Source organism: Phyllobates terribilis, unplaced genomic scaffold (genome assembly GCF_046119375.1).
Source record: "Phyllobates terribilis strain yellow unplaced genomic scaffold, ASM4611937v1 Scaffold_8__6_contigs__length_399053987, whole genome shotgun sequence".
Lineage (NCBI taxonomy): Eukaryota > Metazoa > Chordata > Amphibia > Anura > Dendrobatidae > Phyllobates > Phyllobates terribilis.
The window spans coordinates 173003100-173030889 of record NW_027362768.1 but is presented as its reverse complement, the minus strand read 5'-3'; the positions used below and the strand labels follow the sequence as shown (position 1 = coordinate 173030889).

Below are 27790 nucleotides of genomic sequence, written 5' to 3'. Positions count from 1 at the left end.
AGTTATATTCGTGTACATAGGGGCAGTATTATAGCAGTAATATTCTTGTACATAGGGGGCAGTATTATAGTAGTTATATTCTTGTACATAGGGGCAGTATTATAGTAGTTATATTCTTGTACATAGGGGCAGTATTATAGTAGTTATATTCTTGTACATAGGGGCAGTATTATAGCAGTTATATTTGTGTACATAGGGGCAGTATTATAGTAGTAATATTCTTGTACATAGGAGCAGTATTATAGTAGTTATATTCGTGTACATAGGGGCAGTATTATAGCAGTAATATTCTTGTACATAGGAGCAGTATTATAGTAGTTATATTCGTGTACATAGGGGCAGTATTATAGCAGTAATATTCTTGTACATAGGGGGCAGTATTGTAGTAGTTATATTCTTTTACATAGGAGCAGTATTATAGTAGTTATATTTTTGAACTTCAGACGGTCCTGCACATGTGCCTTCGTGAGCAGTGGGACCTTGCGGGCACTTTTTTGGTTCTATCGCTCAATGTTAAAATTAACCTACCCTTAAAATTATAGACTGTTCATGTCTTTGTCAGTGGTCAAACTTACAAAAACAGCAAGGGATCAAATACTTATTTCCTTCACTGTGTATGTATTCAGCCTTACTCAAATCACCTATATTGATCGAGGCCACGTACGTCTAGTAAGAATATGGCCAGGAGTATGCATATGGTATACTTGCAATCATATGACTGCCCGCGCCCACTGCCTGCATTGGAGAATCTTGACAGCATGTCATTTGCACGCTGTGAGGATTTACAAGTCTGCAGTCACATTGTCACGTAGACTGCAGACTTTTTGCTAACCTGCTTTAACTATTTTGACATGCAGGCGATTCATTGTCTTAATATTTGTATCCCTCCATGTACTGTAGGAAGCAGCCCCCATCAGAGATTTTTTTACCTTCTTAGGTTATAGCATTTCCACTTTTACATCCTTTAAATACGTCTCTGTCCATTGCTGAGCAGAGTTAATACCCTGCCCTGCCACACCGTCACATAATCTGATACTGAACTTTGAGGCCGTCTAATGGATGACTCTGTTTTGCATTGGATAACAATAAGTTAAAACTCTGCCCAGGATTTGGCAGTGAACGCGGAGATGGCAAGTCATTTCATTAGCCCCAATCATTTTTATTGTGCCTTGGACACAAAGCCAAAGAACATGCTGCCATCTTGGCTCCAAATTCCTCCATGAATTGCAAGTAAAGCGTTTTGGTGGGGGTCGGAGAGACTTATAACCGATTAAGTAATATTAAAATGACAAGCAATTAACTGGATCACGGGAAAAGAGAATGAGGCAGTAAAATAAGTAAAGAAAGGCATATTTATTTATCCATTAATCTGACCCTCCGCAGCACAGTCAGCCGGCTACTCATAAAACAAGGTCCCAATCAGACCGGCTTTTGAACGCTGGTCAAGTAGCATATTTACTGTACCTGACTAATGGACGGCTTATTTTAATTTTATTACTGATTACTGTTTGGCTTGGAAAATCCAGAAAAAAAGATTTAACATTCAGAAGGAAAATGTTCATTATTCTTAATAAACGGAAAATGAATAGAAAAATATAAAGTCTGAGACGGCACAATGGGTGCACCTGCAAAAAATGAGTCCAGGGGCATAATGCACTAATCTGGTCTTAAGCGCATTTGGGATCTCATCTGCTGCAAAAGACATGTCGGCACGTTAGAAGCCCCATTGCTCCCACTGTTCCTCCTGCATCTTATGTACTGTTCCTCCCCGCATTGCACTTTATAAGCCATTGATGGCCCAAAATGACTACAGGCTTCCACCACAGAGGATGCAGTTAGATTGATAGGATGCTTGGTGCTCTGTAGTACTACTTCTTTTTCTGTAAATTCTTGAAGAAACATTGCTCGGCCATCAGTGGGATGCAGCCCCAAGAGAAAATTACACACAGCAATCATCTAAAATTGCAAAGAAAAAATAGATCATAAAGAGTAAACAGAGAGTGCAACTCACCAAAAATGATAGAATATTCACAGAACATCCCAGAAAAAAGGCAGCCCGAATTTACCTACACCAGGTCACAATACTAATGCACTGCAGGATGCAGCCGCCCATTGATAAAGGCGGAGGTGCACGGTGCAAAATACTGATGAAACAACCACTCACACACCGACCATTCATGGAAGGGGTGGTTGCCTAGTATTACTTATGCACGTAGATAACGCTTGCATAAGGCGCCAGTCACACAGACACGTGTAGTGCACAGCGGGAGGAAGAGAATAGAGAAGGAAGAAGAGAAAGAAGAAGAGGTTGAGGAAGAGAAAGAGTTAGAGGAAGAAGAAGAGGTAGAGGACGAAGAAGAGGTAGAGGAAGAAGCAGAGATAGAAGCAGAAGAAAAGATAGAGGAAGAAGAAGAGGAAGAAGAAGGGAAAGAAGAAGAGGAAGAACAACAGGAAGAAGAAGAGGAAGAAGAAGAGGTAGATGAAGAAGAAGTGAAAAGGAGAGAGAAGAGGAGGAAGAAGAAGAGAAAAGAAACGGAAGAGGAAGAAGAAGAAAAAACTACTGCCTGAAAAATGCTCTAACCAACCATATGTGTGACTTATGCCAGGTACGACTCATATTCTATAGCATCTTGGAAGACGAACCAGTGGTGCCAGGACTTGCTAAAGGAGGAGGTTGCGTTATCTGATGACCAGATCAGGTCCTCATAATCTCATTGACACTGGAGAACCATAGACCTAAGGAGGGATAATCTGGGTGTCTACACATGAGAGGAATGCAAGTGTGAGCTGCATGAATTAGGTGTTGAAGAGGGAGTGCTAGTGTCTTCGGATAGGGATGTCGGATAGGAAGTACCGCAGTTCAAGTGCAAGAGATAGTTGGAGACCCGTAAGTTTTGAGGTCATCCAAAAGACACAAGGACAGAACAAGTAGGCATGGAACATAACAACCTCCTCCTTCAAACTTCTCCAGCACGTGGAAGGAATGGATGGTTATAAACTGCAGATGTGAAGGCACATGGTGCCCACTGGATAATATCTTGTGTCCAGATTCCTGAAATTTAGAACCAATTGAGGTTTTGTAGGAAAGCAGAAAAGTATTTTGCCTCTTCTCCTCTGAGAGGGAAAGACCTAGGTTCTTTTCCCGGGTCAGCAAAACCTGGAGTGTTAAAAGGTTGGAAGGGGGACCAAGATATTGCAAATTAAAGAGAATGTGTGTCTCGAGTGACCCAACCTCAGACATAGGTTTTCCCTAAGTTTATCCATGGAAAACTGGAGACTTCAAGTAAAGTACTATTTCCTTTTGGTAAACTGCTGAGTCAAATCCTGAATGGTATAGAATATTATTAAAGGGAACCCATATTATACTCCAGAGCTGCACTCACTATTCTGCTGGTGCAGTCACTGTGTACATACATTACATTACTTATCCTGTACTGGTCCTGAGTTACATCCTGTATTATACTCCAGAGCTGCACTCACTATTCTGCTGATGCAGTCTCTGTGTACGTACATTACATTACTTATCCTGTACTGATCCTGAGTTACATCCTGTGTTATACTCCAGAGCTGCACTCACTATTCTGCTGCAACAGTCACTGTATACATACATTACATTATTGATCCTGTATTGATCCTGAGTTACATACTGTATTATACTCCAGAGCTGCACTCACTATTCTGCTGGTGCAGTTCACTGTGTACATACATTACATTACTGATCCTGTACTGATCCTGAGTTACATCCTGTATTATACTCCAGAGCTGCACTCACTATTCTGCTGATGCAGTCTCTGTGTACGTACATTACATTACTTATCCTGTACTGATCCTGAGTTACATCCTGTGTTATACTCCAGAGCTGCACTCACTATTCTGCTGCAACAGTCACTGTGTACATACATTACATTACTGATCCTGTACTGATCCTGAGTTACATCCTGTATTATACTCCAGAGCTGCACTCACTATTCTGCTGGTGCAGTCTCTGTGTACATACATTACATTACTGATCCTGTACTGATCCTAAATGACATCTTGTATTATACTCCAGAGCTGCGCTCACTATTCTGCTTGTGCAGTCACTGTGTACATACATTACATTACTGATCCTGTACTGATCCTGTACTGATCCTGAGTTACATCCTGTATTATACTCCAGGGCTGCACTCACTATTCTGCTGGTGCAGTCACTGTGTACATACATTACTGATCCTGTACTGATCCTGAGTTACATCCTGTATTATACTCCAGAGCTGCACTCACTATTCTGCTGGTGCAGTCACTGTATACATACATTACATATTTTGCACTGATTCTGGATATATTATGTACTTTTCTTTCCTCATTCACATCCTTAGCTGACCCTCTCTTCCAGATGCTGAGGTCTCCACTACACGGCCATTACATTATTCATCCTATTAATGGAGTGCGAGTTCTCTATAGATCACATTTGTGGTTACTTGTTACAGCTCGGAAGCCAAACCGCTGATCTTGGAGTGAGGTGCAACTGATTTCACCCTGTACAACAAGTCCTGAATGCCTCTTTATAAATGCCGGGATGTCACTCATTCAAGCAAATAGGCTGCATTCAATAATTCATGTTGCTGAGTTCAATAAGTAGACTTCAGGAGATTACACACTAACACAACACCAAACTCCGGCAAAAAATCAAGGAGCCGTGGCAATGGCTGCTAATAAATAAATTATTAGTGCATATTTCCAGTGAAATTCAGCGCAGGGACAGGGGCGGGCAGCGCGTGCCAGTAAAGGATGTACTGGTTTCCATTCCAGCTGATAATGTAACTCTGACTGAATTATTCCATAATTGCTTGCATCTTGGGATCTGAAGAGTCTGCTGAGTCGACTGAGTCACTGCAAAGCATCTCGGAGCAGACTGTGCCCTTGCAGAGCATTACAGAGCCTGCTGTGCCACTGCAGAGCATCTCTGCACCGACTGTGCCTGCAGAGCATCACGTGTCATGCTTTAACGCGATATATTTCAAACACAAACATATACACATGACGCGCCCCCTGGGCTGTGGGGTACTCGGTAGCCGGGCCGGTCGATGCAGGGGGGATGTCACAGTGGCGGTGACCCGGCTCGTGACCCAGGGCGGTCAATAAAAGGAGAATAAAGAATAGGGGAATTAAAGTTTTATATATATAACATTTGTGACACCACCTGTGGTATGCTGCTATATGGAGCCGCCTCTGCGGTGCAAATCCTCTGGAGCTGATGATGACGCAGCAGAGTTGGTTCAGCTCTCCGCAGGCAGAGCTTAGCTCCAGGGCAGGAAGTGGTGATTTTATAGATGTTGCTGTGCGGTGTAGTGCAGGGGATGGCGCAGTTAATAATCAGTCCACAACTTAATGGCGGTTTCCTCTTATCTTTACTTGCGGTGGTTAGGCAGACCGGGGCGCGGGTACTAGCTGGTAGTAGAGGTCCGGGCGGCCTGGAAGCAAGTTGGGAATCCACCTCACCAGGTGAAGTTGTAGGCCTTCCCTCTGTGCTATTCTCTTTGGCCCTGCTGCTTATAGCTGTGCTGTGGTCCTCGTCCCTGAGTAAAACGTCTTTGTTCTCACCCGTATGGCAGGCAGCTCAGGCCTTCCTGGAGTGTCGCTCCCACGTGGCGGTGCTGGGCCCTATGTGCTGCTGAGCCTCCGGGCGTCTGATGGGGCCAGGAGACCTGCAGTCTCCTGCCCTCCGGTTTCTGCTGCTGGGCCTTCAGTGCCCCACAACATCGGACTCCGGTGTCCGGTTCTTCTGCGCTCCTCTCTGGGGTGAGCTGCCGTGCAGCTCCACTCCCCAGGTCTTTCCTCTTCGCGCTCCTGACTTCAACTCCTCTCACTAACTCTAGCTAACCCCGCCTCCAGATTCCAGTTGCTAAGGGGAGGAGCTCCCCTTGCTGGTCTGGAGCCAGGAAAGTGTTGCATGCTAGCATACCTGACTAGGGGACCCCTGCTTGCTTCCAGGCATGGCATCACCCCCTGTGAGGGAGGCAATGCCACTGTGGCAACCGGACCGCTGGGGTGCCAGATACACTGATGAGAAAACTAAGTACACCCTCTTTGAATTCTATGGTTTTATGTATAAGGAAATGATTAAAAAAAAAAAAACATCTCATCATTTAAAAGTTGTAAAATTAGGTAACTACAATCTCAAATGAATAGCAACACATGACAAATTACACAGTGTCATTATTTCATTACCAAAAACTGAGCCAAAATGCACAAGCAGCATGTGAAAAATTAAGTACATCCTTATTGCATTCATAGGAATTAAGAGGGTTGTTATGCACCTGTTCCGACTGCAGCCCTATGGCCGACTCACTCTGTACTAGTTTGTGCCAAGTTACTCTGGTGACCTGACAAGCATCTCTATTATCATCATCCATGGTTTTTAAGGTCGGCTCAAGCAGTCATGAGTTTAATGAGTATTCAGAAAGTAGAGCACCCTGTTACCATTGCAAGAGTAAGCCTCATCTTCCCTTAGAGTTTGCTACAGTCAAGTGGCTAATTATCCTCCCTGCAACTACTCCTTGCTTTTCAGCATCCAACTACTTCCTAGTTCAGTTTAGTGAATCATGTTGTTATTGCTCAGCTCTGCTATGGGTTACAAAGTAATTTCTGCTATAGAGGTATTTGTTTAATTATTGGTTTCTGTATTCTTGTTGCTATCACAGACTACAACTTTGCTGCTCCTGTAGTTAACCATGTCCTTGCTGCAAGATACCTGATTGCATATATGTCTCTACTATTCCTGTGGTTAACTGTATCCCTGCTGCAAGATACCTAATTGCATTTAGAGGATTTAGGATCAAGAGAAGCCACAGGAAATAGATATAAAATGTCCCCAGTGGGCGTTCGTTGGCAGAATAACATGGCGTAGAGTACTGAAATCACCTGAACCCGGAGCCGCCAAGTGTCAGCAGCGTAAGGATTAAGACAGGGAAATTACTGGAAGCGAGTGATATGATGGTGGACTCCATGTGGACCCGTTACAATACATTATGTCTGATGAAGAGTGGGTCCACATACCCTGGTGTGGTAATTCACTGAACAAAAGGCTTCTGGATGCCGAAAAAACTCACAAAATCTGCACCAACGGCCCCTTCATGGTCCAAAAATCAGCATCTCGTGTGCAGCTGTGGGTGCAGAGATTGTGGGTGCAATATTCTGAGGAGGACATGCAAGACTGTGGGTGCAGAGATTGTGGGTGCAATATTCTGAGGAGGACATGCAAGACTGTGGGTGCAGAGATTGTGGGTGCAATTCTTAGGAGGACATGCAAGACTGTGGGTGCAATATTCTGAGGAGGACATGAGTGCTGTCTTTCAAAAACGGCGCCACATCTGTCTACAGGCTGTGTGTGAATAGACCAGACATAACCCATAGACAGATGCTGTTTTTGGAAGAAGTCAGCCATGTTTTCGTAATCCTGGACAGCCCCTTTAAGCCAGTGAAGGGCATTAAAGGTGAGCAATTCGAGTTCTCTCATGGCGGACGGCCTTTTCTCTGTATGTAAAGTAACTTGAACCCAAAACTGAGGCACCAACTTTTTTTTGACACTTCCAGCACTGATAATATCGCTGTCACGATTCCACCATCCTGTGAGTGACAGCTCAGCTGATCTAGAGGATAGGGGCGTGCTGAGCTGTCAGTATTGTGAGAGAGCCCAATCTCCCAATCTGAGGCAGGGTCGTGCTGGGCTGTCAGTATTGTGATTGACAGCCCAACTGCCCAATCTGGCTGGGCCTGCAGGGCTCTCCGGGTGTCACCCGTTCTGGGTGATTACCTGGCTATTCAGCTGGCTGGCTATTATCAGACCTTGCCAGTTGTAGCTGTTAGCTCAGTGGTTCATTTTCTCTGTGCTCTATATTCTGATATTCTGATCTTTGTTGCCGGACCTTGGACTTGCCTTTTTGACTACCCGCTTACATTACCTCTTTTTGTCTTGATGCACTCTAACCTTGGTTTCCTGACCCCTGACTTTGCCTCTGACTATCCATTTGTATTATCCCTCTGTTTATGATGTACTATTTGACCTTGGACTCCTTGACTTCCCCGCCTCATTGCTTTGCCGTGAGAAGTGATTCAGCATCACAATCGCTCTATCATTGTTTATTTCTTTCAGAAAAACTTGGCATCTTTCAAGTAACTGAAGATGATATCCTCTGAGGCCTTGTGGAAAGCACTCATCCTCCTTCTATGGACTCAAGAACTGGTAGAAGCTTCCAGCCTTGTCTTGACCAACAATGGCCTCCGTGTTGGAAGAGGTCAAACTGTTTATGTAACTGAAAAGGACTTGACTTTTAGAGTCCCACATGATAAAGTTTCCTGCAGAGTAGAAGTAGTCCTGAATGAGCCAACGACCCAAAGAGTCGGGACTCTTACTCCTCAGGTAGGTGTCCCTACAGCTGTAATAGGGTCCATAGAGTGGGGGGAGTAGGGGGTGACCCAATATAACACGGCGCTATCTCTCTTCCAAAGGTGTGTCAACCTTGTCTCCACACGTGCCAACAATGGTAACCAAAATGGGAATGACAATCAGAGGGTCCCGTTTTAGATTATACTCTGGTCCCTCCCTACTTTGTGTACTAAAAAAGAAATCATGCTAGGGAAAAAGAACGGCACTCCTGTAGAGTTTCTAGGTGCACGGATAGAGTTCCAACCCGTTGCGAATAAAAAGTGTACACTTTCTTCACTCTGTAAATAAATTCACCAAATTGAGTGCCGGATTCTTGGACTTTTTAAAGTCAATTTCAGTCAATTTCTCACCCTTCTTTTCTTTACAGGGATTTGATTGCCATTTCCTTCCAGATGAAGTGAAATATTCACACAATGGTTCCCCATTGCTGGACGAGGATCACGTCATGCTAAGGGTGTACAGGTAGGTGTGTAGATAAAACCTTAATTTACATCTATCTTTCTTTTCATGGTGGCCCATTAGGCAGTGGTGCTGGGTGCACCATTGTGATTCCTGAAAGGTGCACCTCTGGCCCTGATCACCTGGAGCTTGCACCCCCAAAATCCTAAACATGGCACTTTCAAATGTAGGTAACATTGTACACACTGTCCATCTCAGATCTATGTGTCTTTTCATGGTCGTCCCTAGGGGGTTGCACTGGGCACACCATTTTCACTACGGAAAGGTGCACCACTGGTCCTATTGACCTGGGAATTTATCTATCTATCTATCTATCTATCTATCTATCTATCTATCTATCTATCTATCTATCTATCTATCTATCTATCCTCAAAAAATTGGAGGCAGCACACAGATAGAAAATGAAAAAGCTTGAGAAAGGTCCACAGCCACATGGGCTAATAAATACAACTATTTTTAATTTTCTATCTGTGTGCTGCCTCCAATTTTTTGAGGATATTTATAGGTCTGGTATGTACCTGGGTGGTTCAGCACCTCCTGCTGTCATTTTTTTTGTTTTTTTTATCTATCTATCTATCTATCTATCTATCTATCTATCTATCTATCTATCTATCTATCTATCTATCTATCTACTTTATCTATTTAAGGAAGAGGGTGATACTTGAGTAATGGGTCGACATCTCAGACTGCAGACCTGACCCCCTAGATATATTCAAACCAAACATTTTAATATCAGACCCCTCTCATTAACAGAGGGCGGTGGGGAAAGGGATCCCTGCACATTGCAAGCTCTTAATGGGGTGGTCCCTGCAGTTGGATCAATAAGTTGCGGGGGGTCCTTAAAGCCGACTCCATCATGTTGTTCCTCTTCCCACCTTTTATGTCTGTATTTTGCACTTGTATCCCATATTATGCAATGCACAGAGACCACTCACTAGGGCCCAGATTACCTTCCCATTAGAGGGTTCTTTACCCGCTCCTGATCACCATGTGCTGGGACATAGCCGCCATCTCCGCTGCTGACACATCAGTCCGGTTGCAGCACTATACTTTGCTGGTGAATAGAAAGCAGCACTGAGACTGTTGGAAAAAGTAGTTTTAGTTTGTATAGATTTGCCATTTTTTTTAATGCTGTGCCCCGATCAGGTAAAAACTTTTCAGGTGAGGGTGAATCCCCCAAGGTGAGTTGACTTGTTTGCAACTATCACATCTTGATTTTTTGGCTGTTGCAATGCAGCCGTATTATGGTTGTCCGCCCCCCCAGCCTTATTACGATTTCCGCCCCCGTAGGTCGGGGAGATCACATCTGGATGTTATATTCCAATAAAAGCAGAAAAACCTAATTTCACAAATGACTTTATTTCCTTGCCCTTCTTTTGCATTTAATGTCGAATGATAAAAAATGTCACTGGAGCCGTAAAGGAAAAAAAAAAGCGAATTGTTTGTACAGCGAGCAAAGCGATCTCACTTTAAAGCTGATCCAGGATGTTTAAATAAAAGTGTTTCCGTTCTATCAAAGCTGTTTAATTTCCTTCAGGCAGTCGCCCAAGAGATTGGCGCTGAATGGCTGCGCTTGTTATGCAGGTATTTTATGCTCGGCGTCTCAGATCTTTCGCTGAAGGGAAGGCTTTTATGAGCCACTAATGTAAAAGGTTTAGAAGAGAAAGGTGTTTACTAAAGATAGGAAGACGCGGTTTGTAACTGAAAGTTATCGGGTGACGTCTCTCCACATGAAAGCCGTCCGTGCTGAAAACTTCTCTTAGTCCTCGCCTTTTATAGGAATGCACCATTTTATTGCATGCCTGCATATTAAAGCAGAAGTGTCGCTAAATAGGGTGCAGAAGTAGCACTTGTACCCGGCCCTAGTGTCTGAGGGGCCCAACGGCTTCCTTGCCTCATCAGAAGACAGCAGTATTACTTTTGACTAGAAGTGAATCAATCTCCAAAAATTATATTTAGGCAAAGTCCCTCAAATTCCACAGGCAGATTTGGTTAATATGAATTCGGTCCAAATCGAAATGACCCTAATTAATATGATGAAGGGGTTAAAACTTATTCTGTCCTTTCCTCGCCTGTTCTAATGGCGCCTCTGCCACAGCAGATCCCTTGTCCTCAGCACTGGCCTCCTGTTCTTCCATTCCAGCAGTCACGTGGGAGGGGCAATGCATGTTGTGATGTGAGTCGCCCCTCCCACATGACTGCGTGAGGCCAATCACAAGCCTCAGATTAAACTCATGCGCCAGAATGGAGAAAGAACACAAGACCAGCATGGAGGAGCGGGGATCTGCATAGGACCTGTAAGAACAGGTGAGAAAAGGTGAGTATAAAGGTTTTTTTTTAAATTATTTTAAACCTTTCCAAGTTCAATAGAATTCAGCAAAAGGGAGGACAGCTGGCTGCAATTTTACTGGATAACAGAGAATCAAATCCCCCTCAAAAATCAGATTTTCAGAATTGATTCGATTGTCTCAGTCTATGACACAGAAGGGACCTGGATACAAAATATTGAGGTCCAGGAATTTGGAACAATGTCTCTGTATTAGAGGTGATGTTCAAGTGATTCTTTCTTTTTGTCCAGGTGTTCAACCATCTCAACTCCACTTTAAAAACTGAGCCATTTTGCAGCTACAGCTCTTTGTTCTAAGGATTACTTACATCATGTTTTATACACTGGTAGACCCAGTTACATTTAAAGGGAATCTGTCAACAGGTTTTTGCTATGTAATCTGAGACCATTATAATGTAGGGGCTGGGACCCTGATTCCAGCGATGTGTCACTTACTGGGCTGCGTGTTACTGTTTCAATAAAATCAGTTTGTTATCAGCAGGAGATTATCACTACAGGACTAGGTGTCTCGTGTCTCCTAGTCCAGCCATGCCCCCACCAATAATTTGCAGCTTTCTGTCAATATACAGTGAACTCAGAAAGCTGCCAATCAGGGATGTGGGCGGGGTTATACACAGCTCAGCATTCAGAGCTCTGCTAGATCTGCTACAGAGAGAACAGTGATTCTATCACAACTGCTGCACCCAGTAAAGTAAGTGACACACCGCTGGAATCAAGGTTTCTCTCTCTCTCTACATCATGCTGCTGTCGGATTACATAGCATAAAACTGCTAACACATCCCCTACATATCATTTCAGGCTGCCAAAATTTAGGAAAAACCCTACTAACAATTTAAAGACACATAGAGCTGGGCCACAATAATGACATGTTCCCATTAGAAAGAAGAGGGTCTGCTATACAGTTATAGGGTATGTGTGGTGCCCCTGTGGGTTCAGTCACCACAGAGGTATTGCATCTCACCCAGAGGTGTGGTATCTCTCTCTCAGGTAAGGATAGAGTACTGCCCAGGACCCTAACACCTGCATTCAACACTACACTACTCCAGACCAGCTGGAGGGGCAAGATGTGTTGCGCTTCCTACTGAGCCCTGACCCCGGCTGGAGTGGGGGAACCAAAGTGAGGGGGAACCATGTAGTGGGTGTGGGTGGAGGACGTAGATCAGGGGAGCACTTGTTAGAAGTGATATTAAAGAGGGAACCATCTTAGAAAGACAGGTCAGTCAGACAAGGCAGTCTGGGAGGAGAAGTAGAGGGAGCAGCAGCTTTGTATGAGCTCTGCTCAGGAGGAGGAGGGCCTAGCCAGAGAGGCCCAGGACAGACTGAGGAGGAGAGGAGCAGGAGGAAGGCTCCAGGAAAGAAGAAGGGATCTGAGGGGTACGGGCAGTGCTGGAGGCCACCCTTACGCCCGAATCTGCCAGGCGGTGGAGGGATCGAGCCGCAGAGGTAACCGGCCCCTAATCAGTGTGAATTACAAATTTCAACTGGAAACCGGAGGCTTCTGTACTTTCAGGGTGTAGTTGCCACATCCGCACTCAAGTCACCAAAAAGGTAACCACATATGATTCAGGGAACTCCAGGTTGCCCAGAAAGATCCGAGGATACCGGCTTGGGACATTGTTTGGCGAGGCGCAGGGAAAAAAGGGTGAGGGTCAGCGCAGGAAGACGGCTGAGAAGGGCATATAGAACGGGGTCCTGTCAGGCACTCTTGAAACACCTGGAAGTTTGCTGAACCCCTTCCTGGTGAACGCAGCGCGACGTGGGAGGCTGTAATCCGGACAGTGCAACCTGAGGAACTTAACAACTGTGAGTAAACTCTGAGGACTGCACCCCACTGTCTCTGTGAAGTTATTGCTGCGCCATCACCCCCTGCACTACACTGCAACATCCATAACAACTCAGCACAGCCCTGGAGCTAAGTTCTACATGTGGAGAGCTGAACCAACTCTGCTGCATTTACACCAGCTCCAGAGGACCTGCTCCGCAGCGGCGGCTCCCTTTAGCCGCATACCACAGGTGGCGTCACGAATTGTATATGTAAGAACTATAAATTCCCTGTAAATATTCCCCTTTTCACTGACCGCCCTGGGTCACGGACCGGGTCACCGCCACTGTGACATCTCCCCTAGCAACGACCGGCCCGACACCAATTACACCATGGCCCAGTGAGTCCAACAGCTGCCAAAATTTAGGAAAAACCTTATTAACCATTTAAAGATACATAGAGCTGGGCCACAGTAACGACATGTTCCCATTAGAAAGGAGAGTGTCTGCTATACAGTTATGGGGTATGCAGTGAGTCCAATGGCTGCCAAAATTTAGGAAAAACCCTACTAACCATTTAAAGATACATAGAGCTGGGCCACAGTAACGACATGTTCCCATTAGAAAGTAGAAGGTCTGCTATACAGTTATAGGGTATGCCGTGAATGCAACAGCTGCCAAAAATTTGGAGGAACTCCAATGTCCCTTGCAAGAGATGTAGAGGTCGGAGGGCCTCCTGAAAACAATGTTATCATTATTAGGAAGTGGGTCTCCCATACTGTTGGCCTATGCAGTGAATGCAATGGCTGCCAAAAATTTGGAGGCACTCCAATGTCCCTTGCCCCTTGCAAGAGACGAAGATATGGTGATATGGTAGATATGGTGGTGATATGGTGGTGGAGGAGAAGGAGGAGGACAAGAGCAAATAAACAAAAGCAGGAAGCGTATACCCATGTCTGGGTGTGAAGACAGAGGTGCATGGAAATAGAGTTAGACCTCCCAAAAAAAGACACTGTATTTGAATTTATGTTACGCTGCTATCATTCGGTGGTGTTGAGAAGTCTGGCACTATCCAGCCCTTGTTCATGGGCCTGTGCGATGGGATGGCCTGAAAAAACTGTCCCAGGACTTTGATAGTGTTCCCCTGCCTTTTCTGGATTGCATTTGTGACTCTCTCGCTTGTACTCCTTGGTTGTCTAGCGAACTATGATCTCTGCCGCCAGCGTTTTCAGCTGGGAATTTTTTAAATAATTCTGCAACAAGGGACTTCTCGTACTGCCCCATTTTATTAGGCATATCCTGAGCGGGAATAAGAGACAGAAAGTTCTCCTTGTAGCGTGGGTCTAGAAGTGTCACCAACCAGTAATGACTGTCACCCAAAATTTAAACAACATGAGGCTCACGGGAAGGCAGCGTAACATAAACCCAGCCATGTGTTCTAGACTACTAACAGGCAAGACTTCCGTGTCCTCACCAAGAGGATGACTGACCATGCTCTCCTCCTCTTCCTCCTCCTTGTCCTCAGTCCATCCACGCTGAACAGACGGTATGACAGTTGTGCAGATAGTACCGTCTATAGCGCATGAAACTAGCTCCTGTTCTTCCTCCTCCTCCTTTTCCTCATTGTCACCCAATCCACGTTGGGATGAGATGAGGCTGGGCTGTGTGGAATAGTTCCTTGCTCCATCTCATCGTGCTCCGCCTTCAATGCATCCTCTTTAATTGTGAGCAGATATTGTTTCAGAAGACAGAGAAGCAGGATGGTTATGCTAATTATGGCATCATCGCCGCTCACCATCTTGGTGGAGTCCTCAAAGTTTTGGAGGATGGTACATATGTCTGACATCCATGTCCACTCCTGAGGTCTTATGTGTGCAGTCTGACCTGAATACCAACGGCTTTGTTGATGCTGGTAGTCAACAACTGCCCTCTTCTGCTCACAAACCCTTCCTAACATCTGCAATGTAGAGTTCCAATGCTTGGGGACATCGCACACCAGTCGGGGAGCTGGAAGCTGCAAACGCTGCTGAAGTACTGCAAGGGTGGCGGAAGCTGTAGCTGACTTTCTAAAATGGGCACACATGGCGTACTTTGACAAGCAGATCCGGCAGATCTGGGTAGGTTTTGAGAAACCGTTGAACCATGAGGTCAAGCACACGGGCCAAGCATGGTACGTGTGTGAGCTCACCTCGCTGCAGAGCCGCCACCAGGTTCCAACCATTGTCACACACGACTATGTCTGGCTCTAGGGTCAGCCACAGATCTGTCTGCTCTTTCAGAGCTGTCCACAACTCTTCAATGTTGTGCTGTTTGTCACCTAGGCATATTAGCTTCAGCACAGCCTGTTACCACTTGGCCGAGGCAGTGCTGCAGTGCTTCCAGCTTGTGACTGAAGTGGTCATTTCGGAGATGGAGGCTGACGAGGAGGAGGAGGAGGTGCAGGAGCTGTAGAATGTGGGGGCAACCCTGATTGCCCCAGGGCCCGCAATCCTCGATGTCGGGAGGACGTGTCCCGTCCCAAGGTCCGACTGGGTCCCGGCTTCCACTATATTAACCCAGTGTGCCCTCAGCGAGATGTACCATCCCTGCCCACAAGCACTTGTCCACGTGTCCGTGGTTAGGTGGACTATCCCAGTAACTGTTTTGTTGAAGGAACGGCTAATGTTGTGGGACACGTGCTCATGTAATGCGGGGGCGGCACACGGGGAGAAATAGTGCCAGCTGGGACCGAGTACAGAGGGACGGCCGCCGCCATCAGGTTGCGGAAAGCTTTGGTCTCCACGAGCCTAAAAGGCAACATTTTGAGCGCAAGCATTCGCAAAGTGTGAGAATTTAGTATTATGGCCTGTGGGGCATTGGCTGTGTATTTGCGCTTGCGTTCCAAGGACTGGGGTAGGGACAACTGACTGCTGTGCTGGGACAAGGACGTGGATGTGATTGCTGATGGTGCTAGTTGAGAGTGTGCAACGACAGGTGCAGGGCAGGAGGCATCTTCGCATGCGCCATGGACAGGGGATTGGTGTGCACGCACAACAGTGGAAGAGGCAGTGCTGTCACCCGCAGACACTTTTTCTGGACCCTGGGGTTCGGCCCACTTAGTCGGGTGCTTTGCTGCCATGTGCCTGATCATGCTGGTGGTGGTCAGGCTGCTAGTTTTGCTACCCCTGCTGATGCTGGCCTGGCATGTGGTGCAAATGGCCTATTTGGGGCTATCAGCAGAGTCGTTAAAAAACAACCAGACTCGGGAAGACCTAACTGTTGTACTGGCAACGTTATGGGAAATGTTTTCCCACCTTGTGTCTGCAGCCACCACACTGCTTCTTCTTGGCTGTTATGGTGCTATGCCTCCCTCCCCCTGTGTGCTGCTGTCCTCGCTCTGCATGTCCCTCTGCCAGGTTGGGTCAGTTACTATATCATCCACCACCTCGTCTTCCACTTCCGCACCCTGGTCCTCCTCCTGACTTTCTGTCAATTGTGTCTCATTATCATCATCATCCACCTCTTGCGACAGTAATTGCATTTTCCCACTGTCACCTTTGTGTGACTGTGGCTGCTCAAATATTTGGGCTTTGCTACACGCGTTCTCCTCTTGTCTCACTTGAAGCTGGCCAGGCAAGAAGCCTGAATCTACAAATGGAAAATGAACAGCTCTTCTGAGTGTCCAAGTGTGGGATCAGTTGTCTCTGGGCACTCAGCATGGTGGGAGGAATGAGGATCAGGGTGAGGAATATGCGGTTCAGACTCACGGCTACTGAGACTTGACCGTGTGGAAGACAGGATGGTGGTGGTGGTGGTGGCTAAGTGACTGGAAGCATTATCTGCTATCCAACCAACAACCTTTTGACACTGCTCTGGGTTCAATAGTGGTGTGCTGCGGTCCCCTAGAAATTGGAACAGGAAAGTCAAGCAACAAGATGTGAGTGTTTGTTGTGGCACAATTTCGGCTTGCCCACGGCCACATCCTCGGCCTCTGCATGCACCATCACCATCACGTCCACTTCCCCGTCCCTTGCCACGCACCTTGCCCATTTTAAATGGAGGACAATATTTTCCACGTTCATGAGAAACGACTGATTTTGGAACGCTGTTATATGTGATATGTCTGACAGAGAACCACGGTTTTAAATAGCAGGCCTGTAGTTTACTAATACTATTCTTCACAGAGACCTAGTGTGAATTAGCTTGACCAACACACTGCAACTAAATGGAAAAGGAGGCCATATTTTCCACGTTCAGTTTAAATTTCTGGATTTTTATCACTGTAATATGGAACAGATCTGGCTGTATTCTGCAGTGCTAACAAGCAAATGGAGCAGAAAAATTGTGTACTCTGGATTGCTTTTTAAGCAAATAACCAGGATTAAGATAAAAAAAAAATTGCCCTGGCCCCTGATACCTGGGGCTACACACGTGGTCAAAATTGTGGGTACCCCTCATTTAATGAAAGAAAAACCCACAATGGTCACAGAAATTACTTGAATATGACAAAAGTAATAATAAATTTAAAATCTTTGAAAATGAACAAATGAAAGTCAGACATTGCTTTTCTGCTTCCACAGAATTTTAAAAAAAATTAACCTCATGAAATCGGCCTGGACAGAAATGATGGTTCTTCTTAACTTAATATTTTGTTGAACAATCTTTTGAGGCTATCACTGCAATCAAACGATTCCTGTAACTGTCAATGAGACTTCTGCGCCTCTCGGCAGGTATTTTGGCCGACTTCTCATGAGTAAACTGCTCCAGTTGTCTCGTGGTTGAAGGTTGCCTTTTCCGGACGGCATGTTTCAGCTCTTTCCAAAGATGCTCAATAGGATTTAGGTCAGGGCTCATAGAAGGCCACTTCAGAATAGTCCAATGTTTTCCTCTTAGCCATTCTTGGGTGTTTTTAGCTGTGTGTTTTGGGTCATTATCCTGTTGCAAGACCCATGACCTGCGACTGAGACCAAGGTTTCTGACACTGGGCAGCACATTTCTCTCTAAAATCCCTTGATAGTCTTGAGAGTTCATTGTACCCTGCACAGATTCAAGACACCCTATGCCAGATGCAGCAAAGCAGCCCCAGAACATAACAGAGCCTCCACCATGTTTCACAGTAGGGGCAGTGCTCTTTTCTTGATATGCTTCATTTTTCCGACTGTGGACATAGAGCTGATGCGCCTTGCCAAAAACTTCCATTTTTGTCTCATGTGTCCATAGGACATTCTCCCAGAAGCTTTGTGACTTGTCAACATGTAGTTTGGCAAATTACAGTCTGGCATTTTTATGATTTTTTTTCAACAATGGTGTTCTCCTTGGTCGTCTCCCATGAAGTCCACTTTGGATGAAACAACGACGGATGATGCAATCTAACACTGATGTTCCTTGAGCTTGAAGTTCACCTTTAATGTCTTTAGAAGTTTTCCTGGGCTCTTTTGTTACCATTCGTATTATCCGTCTCTTTGATTTGTCATCAATTTTCCTCCTGCGGCCACGTCCAGGTAGGTTGGCTACAGTCCCATGGATCTTAAATTTCTGAATAATATGTGCAACTGTAGTCTCAGGGACATCAAGCTGCTTGGAGATGGTCTTATAAGCTTTACCTGTAACATGCTAGTCTATAATTTTCTTTCTAATCTCCTGAGACAACTCTTTCCTTTGCTTCCTCTGCTCCATGTTGAGTGTGGTACACACCATGTCACCAAACCGCACAGTGAGTATCTGTAGCTCTATATACAGGCCACTGACTGATTACAAGATTGTAGACACCTGTGATGCTAATTAGTGGACACAACTTGATTCAACATGTCCCTTTTGTTGCATTATTTTCAGGGGTACCATCATTTCTGTCCAGGCCTATTTCATGAGTTTAATTTTTTTTTAAATTCTGTGGAAGCAAAAAAGCAATGTCTGACTTTCATTTGTTCATTTTGATAGATTTTTAATTTATTATTACTTTGACAGATTCAAGTTATTTCTGTGACCATTGTGGGTTTTTCTTTCATTAAACGAGGGGTCCCAACAATTTTGACCACGTGTGTATGTCTACATATATTTGTCACAGCAAGATCACTCAGAAGTTGAACATGCAATGGACCCTCTTGTGCTGTATCATGCACTGCAGTCTGTCACATACCCTGCCTGCTTTGGTTTTTAAGCAAATAACGAGGATTAAAATAAAAAAAAATACAAATATCTGTAAGAACAGCAGCAGCAGGAATGTGCTATGGACCCTCTTGCACTATATGCGCTGCAGTCTGACACATACACTGCCTGCCTGCCTAACTCCTGCTATCACCACTGATTATATGCAGCTGGATTAGTCCTCAGAGGGACTGTTAGTTGAGATGGATATATAGATATTCTGTGGAATGCTTTTACTAATTATAAACAAGCAAATCTCTCCCTAGCTCAGCAGCACCTCTTCCTACACCGTCTGATTCCAGAGTGACTGTGACGAGCATGGCGGCGCCAGGTCTGATATAGACCTGATGACGCTGTGCGGCCAGCCAATCACTGTAATGCCCAAAACCAACATGGCTACGGTATTACAGTGTGTGGCAAGCCATCTCTGCATGTTGATTGGCTCTCTAAAGAGTGCCAAACATGCAGGGAGGGGACACGAGCTCCGAGCAGTGGCGAGCACGTTCGCTCATCACTAAAAATTACTTATATTCACTTGTACGATTGATTTGAAGTTTGTTGAAGCAACAGTGAACAAATAATATATTCTGGTTTACTGTTAGCTCTCAGAGTACACATGTAACTGCTATCTGGGTGAATTTTGCACAGAGAATATTTTGATGTATTGAGTGAGATTAATTAATTATATTATTCATTAATACATTTTTTTTCATATTTTTCCTGGAATTGTATAATCCTTGATAGCACTGAGGATATACAGGCTACACAGGGAATAGATTGCCAGTTTATGCTATCAAGATGAATATACACTGCTCAAAAAAATAAAGGGAACACTCAAATAACACATCCTAGATCTGAATGAATTAAATATTCTCATTGAATACTTTGTTCTGTACAAAGTTGAATGTGCTGACAACAAAATCACACAAAAATCATCAATGAAAATCAAATTTATTAACCAATGGAGGACTGGATTTGGAGTCACCCCCCAAAATTAAAGTGGAAAAACACACTACAGGCTGATCCAACTTTGATGTAATGTCCTTCAAACAAGTCAAAATGAGGCTCAGTATTGTGTGTGGCCTCCACGTGCCTGTATGACCTCCCTACAACGCCTGGGCATGCTCCTAACGAGGCTGCGGATGGTCTCCTTGTTGGTATATGCAACAGTTGTGCACTTCTTTGTTTGTGTGAAGGAGGACTTTATGCTGATCTGACAGTAGATGGCGATGTTGTGTAAAGTTTCCTTGTTTACTGTATTGTAAAAAGAAAAAAAAGTCTCTCTTGTTTTTTTCTGTTTTGTTCTTATTTCCTGGTGCAGTATTGAGTGACTGTGCATTTTTTCCTTTACCTCATGTGCTGAACGATACCGAGCAAGACTCGTAGCTAAAGGTTGTTCTCAAAAATATGGAGAAGACTATGATGAAACATTTGCTCCAGTTGTCAAACATACCACAATAAGAACTTTGTTTGCAGTTGCAGCAATGAAACAAATGGAACGGAAACATCTGGATGTAAAGACAGCATTTTTGAATGGAAGTTTAACAGAAGATATTTACATGGAACAACCTCCAGGATTCAAAGATGAAATAACCCAAACACGGTTTGCAAATTACAGAAAAGTATATACGGTTTAAAACAAGCTGCTAAAGCGTGGAATGATAAAATCACGGAGGTGCTCACAAATGAAAAATTTAAAAGAAGCAAAGCTGATCCTTGCCTGTACACAAAAAGACTAATGGACAGATGGATCTATGTACTCATATATGTTGATGACATTTTAGCTTGTTTTGAAAAAGAAAGTGATAAAGAGGACATACTAAAAATCCTGAATCAACATTTCGACATCAAAGACTTGGGAAATGTGAAACCGTACTTAGGAATACAGATAGAAAGAGAAGAAGATGGAAGTTTCCTACTTAATCAAAATCACATGATTCAAGACATAACCGAAACATTTGGATTGAAGGATGCAAAACCAGCAAAGTCTCCAATGGAAACTAATTATCTTAAAGAGATGAGTAGTGAGAAAAATGTCTTACCAAATAATGAAGAGTACTGAATGACAATAGGAAAATTACTGTATCTAGCAACTGTTACAAGGCCAGACATTGCAACAGCAGTAACGATTCTGAGTAGAAAAGTGTCCAAGCCAAATAAAGCGGATTGGAATGCTGTGAAGAGAGTAATATGTTATTTGAAAGGAACCAGCAATGTTGTTAAACTGAAACTGCCTACAAGTGATAAATGCATTTTAACTGGATACGTTGATGCAGATTGGGCTGGAGATCCAACTGACAGAAAATCTACCAGTGGCTATCTTTTCTTTCTCTCAGGTGGACCAATTAGTTGGCCTAGTAAAAAACAATCAATAGTAATGCTGTCGTCAACAGAAGCAGAATATGTTGCAGCAGCACATGCGAGTCAAGAAGTTCTATGGTTAAGACAATTGCTAACAGACCTAGGACAAGCACAGTTGGAACCAACAAAAATAAATGAGGACAATCAGGGATGTCTTGTTCTTGCTCAGATGGAAAGAGTTAACCCAAGAACCAAGCACATTGATGTGTAGTATCATTTCTTGAGGGACCATCAGGAACAAGGAATCCTGAAATTAGAATATTGTCCAACTGAAGATATGACAGCAGACATTTTCACAAAGGCATTGAATGCTGAAAAACATCAGAGACTAATGAAGACAATGGGTTTGACTGAATAAGTCCTTACTGTTGAGAAAGGGTGTTGGTATATGCAACAGTTGTGGACTTCTTTGTTTGTGTGAAGGAGGACTTTATGCTGATCTGACAGTAGATGGCGATGTTGTGTAAAGTTTCCTTGTTTACTGTATTGTAAAAAGAAAAAAAAGTCTCTCTTGTTTTTTTTTCTGTTTTGTTCTTTCTTCCTGGTGCAGTACTGAGTGACTGTGCGTTTTTTCCTTTACCTCATGTTCTGAGAAGTAAAAGCTTGTTATCCCATGTAATCTGCTCTGTGAAGTTTCTATTGCAACTGTGGGTATCCAGAAGCTGTGCAACACTCCTGTGGGATTTCCTCCCAGACCTGGACTAAAGCATCCGCCAACTCCTGGACAGTCTGTGATGCAACGTGACGTTGGTGGATGGAGCGAGACATGATGTCCCAGATGTGCTCAATCGGATTCAGGTCTGGGGAATGGGCGGGCCAGTCCATAGCTTCAATGCCTTCATCTTGTAGGAACTGCTGACACACTCCAGCCACATGAGGTCTGGCATTGTCCTGCATTAGGAGGAACCCAGGGCCAACTGCAACAGCATATGGTCTCACAAGGGGTCTGAGGATCTCATCTCGGTACCTAATGGCAGTCAGGATACCTCTGGCGAGCACATGGAGGGCTGTGCGGCCCTCCAAAGAAATGCCACAGAACACCAGGATTGGCAAAGTCGCCACTGGTGCTCTGTGCTCTTCACAGATGAAAGCAGGTTCACACTGAGCACATGTGACAGACGTGATAGGGTCTGGAGACGCCGTGGAGAGCGATCTGCTGCCTGCAACATCCTTCAGCATGATCGGTTTGGCAGTGGGTCTGTAATGGTGTGGGGCAGTACTGAATGACAGTGCGTTTTTTCCTTTACCTCATGTTCTGAGAAGTAAAAGCTTGTTATCCCATGTAATCTGCTCTGTGAAGTTTCTACTGCAACTGTGGGTATCCAGAAGCTGTGCAACACTCCTGTGGGATCTCCTCCCAGACCTGGACTAATGCATCCGCCAACTCCTGGACAGTCTGTGATGCAACGTGACGTTGGTGGATGGAGCAAGACATGATGTCCCAGATGTGCTCAATCGGATTCAGGTCTGGGGAACGGACAGGCGCAGATGACATGGCTCCCCAAACCATCACTGATTGTGTAAACTTCACACTAGACCTCAAACAGCTTGGATTGTGGCCTCTCCACTCTTCCTCCAGACTCTGGGACCTTGATTTCCAAATGAAATGCAAAATTTACTTTCATCTGAAAACAACACCTTGGACAACTAAGCAACAGTCCAGGTCTTTTTCTCCTTGGCCCAGGTAAGACGCTTCTGGCGTTGTCTATTGGTCATGAGGGGCTTGACACAAGGAATGTGACACTTGTAGCCCATGTCCTGGATACGTCTGTGTGTGGTGGCTCTTGAAGCAATGACTCCAGCAGCAGTCCACTCCTTGTGAATCTCCCCAAAATTTTTGATTGGCCTTTTCTTAACAATCCTTTCAAGGCTGCAGTTATCCCGGTTACTTGTGCACCTTTTTCTACCACACGTTTTCCTTCCACTCAACTTTCCATTAATATGCTTGGATACAGCACTCTGTGAACAGCCAGCTTCTTTACCAATGACCTTTTGTGGCTTACCCTCCTTGTGCAATGTGTCAATGACTGCCTTCTGGACATCTGTCAAGTCAGCAGTCTTTCCCATGATTGTGTAGCCTACTGAAACAGACTAAGGGACCTTTTTAAACGCTTCGGATGCCTTTGTAAGTGTTTTTTTGTTAATTATTCTAATTTACTGAGATAATGACTTTTGTGTTTTCATTGGCTGTAAGCCATAATCATCAATATTAACAGAAATAAACACTTGGAATAGATCACTCTGTAATGACTCTATATAATATAGGAGCTTCACATTTTGAATTGAAGAATTGAAATAAATTAACTTTTCGATGATATTCTAATTTTGTGAGAAGCACCTGTATATAACAATTTAGTTTTTGGTGAAATGCTAATTATTTTATTTATCTTTTTTACTTATGATTTGCCTTTTTTAGGTTTTCTGAGCAAGAGACCACTGTGGAAAGTTTGATACTTGAAGTAAAAGTTAGTGAACCCACAATCAGTATTGCAGTGGTGCAAAACTCCCTGGAAGTTCCAGAGTTTTATGGGATATCATCCAAACCACTGGATAAAAACATTCTGACCTTCAAATCGAGAACTGGAACCAGCTGTGTGGTCAGGACTCTTGTGTCTGACCTAAATCTTCCAAGCTTTGGACAAATTGTGATAGAAGAACCAAAACGTGACCGTCTACTTGTGCCCGGGGCCGCAGGGAACCTGCGAGCGAGGAACTGTGAGTATAATATTCCCAATAACAGGATCCACTTTTGCTCTTGTATGTAAGCCATAATAGACCGGTGAACCCAGAAGGCCAAAAGTGGCCAACTGAGGACCCATATGTCCATCCAAGGTGAAGGAGGCGCAGCTTTTGTTGCTAAGTCCCCCATAAATCCCAGTTGATAGATAGATTCCATAGATTACTGAACCCAGCTGATTCATGACAGTATAGCTGGGAATCCACTAGAGCGGAGGACTCATAGCAGCCATTCTTGATCACCTTCCTAACACGTCTTATGTATTAATATTGTATCTATTTCTCTCAGACAGACAAGAACGAGGGCGATGTTCTGGGAATAAGGCTTGCCATCCTGGATTCAAGGGAATGAAACTGCTAAAAACCAACTGTGCTGATTTTTTGGAGATGGGAATCAAGTATGAACATCTGAGTCCTCCGTCTCCTGACGTGGATTACATCCCTCTCCAGATAGAATATCGCAGTCAAGACAACAGGAAGCAGCTGCAGGTCCGACTATGACTCCACGGCCACACGATACACTGGGAGGAACTTCTACTGCCTCTTTATTGCCTTATTTATTCGTTCCATGTTTTATGTTGCTATTCTTCCTCTTATATCTCCCCTATCCTTTATAATGTTATTTTTTTTTCTCTCTGTAGCATCTCGTTCTTGGTTTCCCTATTTTCTTCTTTTCCATCTTCAACTTTTCCTATTATTATTCTGCTATTTCCTTTTCCTAACCTGCCTGCATCTTCTTACACTTCTTTTTCTTTTTCCTCAGCTTCATCTTTCTTCTTTCCTTTCTCTTCCATATCACACAGGGACCCATTCATTAAGTAGTTTTTGTCAGAATTCTGGTGTAAAACTATTTGAAATGTCACATTTCCTGCATAACTTTCCTGCAACATGTCTTTGGCCATTTTTACACCAGTATTGGTTATTGTAAGGTGACTGTTAGACACCTAGTGGTTGGGAGATAAACTTGAAGTAATGCTTTAGTACATATAGGAAAATGCTCCAGCACGCTAAGTGCTGAGAGGGGTTAATCAGCCATGACAGTTTAATTGTGACGGCCACTCACCATATCTCCACCCCTGGGTGGGATTCACTGGGTAAATTGAGAGCTGTTTTGTCTCACAGTGGCTGGATGTATGGAGATTGCAGGTCTCCTGGATTGAATGTCCTTTGCTAAAGGACATGGAAACTGGACTCTAAACCAGGTGGGCTAACCAGCACTATTGTATGGACTTGTTACTTTATGTTTTACCTTGTGCAGGACAAAGTCTGTATTTCAGTTTTCTGCTGATGTGGTTTATGAGGATTGCAATAAACCAGCCGGACTTTAAATAGAAAATGTTCCTGAGTCTACCTCTTTAAGAAGCCAAGGAAGTCGACCTACCGCTGTCATCCTCACCAACTTTTTTGAAAAGTGAGAGGAATAGTGATGTAAATTAATGTACACAAGCCCCTGACTGGAGTAACATTACTGACAGTGGCGCAAGATATTTAGGAGGTGTGAAAATTTATTAAAGAGTTGCAACCCTCTAATTGAATTTGGAACGCCCTACTCTAGCACCTCCTTCATTTAGACGATGTAAAAAATGCCAGACTGAATGAATCGCAGCCTTATTGTTCTCCATCACCTACTTTTCTTTTTCCATCTTCGTTTACCTTCTACCCAGCTTTCTTCATTTCCTTCTTTTTATCTTCCTCTTCTCCATCTTCCATGTTTCGCGTTACTCTTTTTCCCCTTATTCATAAATTTTTTTCTTTTCCATATTTTCTCTCCAAACTTTTGCAGCTTCCTTTTTTTTTGGACTAGTTATCTTTCTCCTCTTTTTTCCCATCATACATTTTATGTTCCTTTTTCTTTCTTTGTTTTTTTTTTCAGTACCTCATCTTTTCCTTCTTTGCTGTTTTTTGGCTTTTTTTTTTCTCAACTTTTTTCTTACAATTTTTTCATTAGCTTTTTTATTTTGCCTATCATTTTGTTTTCTCATATTAATATTTCTTCATTATCTTCTTCAATTTCTATGCTGTTTCCCATTTTTTCTGGCATCCCTAATCTTCGTCTTCATTTTATTTGTTCTTTTATCTTCTTCCTTCTTACTTTCCTTTTTTTTAAGTTGCCTTATCGTGTTTGCCATCTCCTTTTCTGTTCTGATTTTAATTTCCTGTCCTATTTTTTTTAATCACTAACTTCTATGTTTTTCTCTTTTTCATTTTTGGTCTATTTTTTGTCTTCTTCCTTTAATACTTACTCATTTTTTCTTTTTTTTTTATTTGCTTTTTCTTCTTTTCAATTTCTTTTTCTCAACTTCATATTCATTCCTCATCCTTCCTTTTTTATCTACTTTTTTTCTCATTTTTCCCTGTTTCTCATCTTCCTTTCTACTTTTTATTTTTTTTCTCTTTTCCTTCTTGTCAAGTTTTTTGATTTTGTATTTGCTTTTTTTCTTTTCCATCTGTTTTTTCTTTTTCATTTTCTTTTCTCTGGCGTTTTTCAAACATTTTTTCCCATTCATTTGAATGGATGAAAAACGCTGCAAAAACTTTGAAATAATTGAGATGCTGCATATTTGGAAAAATGCTTTGAGAAAAAATAAGCAGCGTGTGCACAAGATTTTCAAAATCTCACTCACTTTGTTGGTACAATAAAATGTAGCACTTTTTACAATAGAAAAAGCCCTTAGCCTTAGATTTTTTTTCCATTTTTCATTCCACTTTTTCATCTGTGTTGTTTTATTTGATTTCTATCTTTTCTTTTTCTGCAACTCTCTGTCTTTTCCATATTTTTCCCGTTTCACCTTTATATTTACTTACTCTCTTTTTTACTCATCTTTCTCTTTTTCATTTTTGTTATTATTTTTGTCTTCTTTCTTTTCCATCCTTTCATATTTTTTCTACTTTTTTTTCCACTTTCATCTTGATATTTACTTCTCTTTTGAACTCATCTGACTCTTCACTACCCTCCATGTTTTTTTACACTTCATCTATCTTGCCTTCATCCATTACATATATTCCATCCGCATTATCTCCTCTTCTGTCTCCATCTCTTTTCTCTCTATTGACACTTGTAGAGTGATATTTTATATTATATAAATGGCTATTTCTTGTCATTTAAACTTAACTTTAAGGAAATTACTTCTAACTTTCTTATAGTCACAAAACGTATGGATTCCTGTGAAAATTTCTGGAGCAGTCCCGAACACGCCACCCCATGCGGCCTTCATGCCATCTTTTATTTTGGAAATCGACCAGTTTATTCTAACTCCATTAACCACAGCCTCACTAGACGCTGAAGATGATGAGACTCCCAAGAACAAGCTTGTCTTTAAGATTAGTAAGATGCCGCCGCTGGGTTATATCACCCATCTGGATGACCAGACCAAAGCAATAACATCATTCACATGGCAGGATCTCCATGAAATGAACATCGCCTATCAACCTCCGAACACCACCCATCTGGAGAGACGCAACTACGAGGTGAGACCTATCAAAGTGCAGCCATCTGAACGGGACCACAAGGGTTTACGTCATAAAAGGCAATTATTAAATTATATGGAGGTGTACGGAGAAAACAAGAAGCTCAA

The 27790-nt window shown here is 43.4% G+C and overlaps 1 protein-coding gene across 2 annotated transcripts in view; it reads left to right on the top strand.

Moving 5' to 3' along the window:
- Nucleotides 1-27790, top strand: part of LOC141157026 (FRAS1-related extracellular matrix protein 1-like) — a 264796-nt gene that overhangs the window by 16081 nt on the left and 220925 nt on the right. For both annotated transcript variants that reach the window (XM_073643738.1, XM_073643739.1), the window contains exons 2-6: nucleotides 8135-8401; nucleotides 8796-8890; nucleotides 23896-24194; nucleotides 24505-24704; nucleotides 27360-27683. In XM_073643738.1, the coding sequence (XP_073499839.1) occupies nucleotides 8165-8401; nucleotides 8796-8890; nucleotides 23896-24194; nucleotides 24505-24704; nucleotides 27360-27683 (1155 nt within the window). In that variant the 5' untranslated portion in view covers nucleotides 8135-8164. The remainder of the gene's footprint in view (nucleotides 1-8134; nucleotides 8402-8795; nucleotides 8891-23895; nucleotides 24195-24504; nucleotides 24705-27359; nucleotides 27684-27790) is intronic.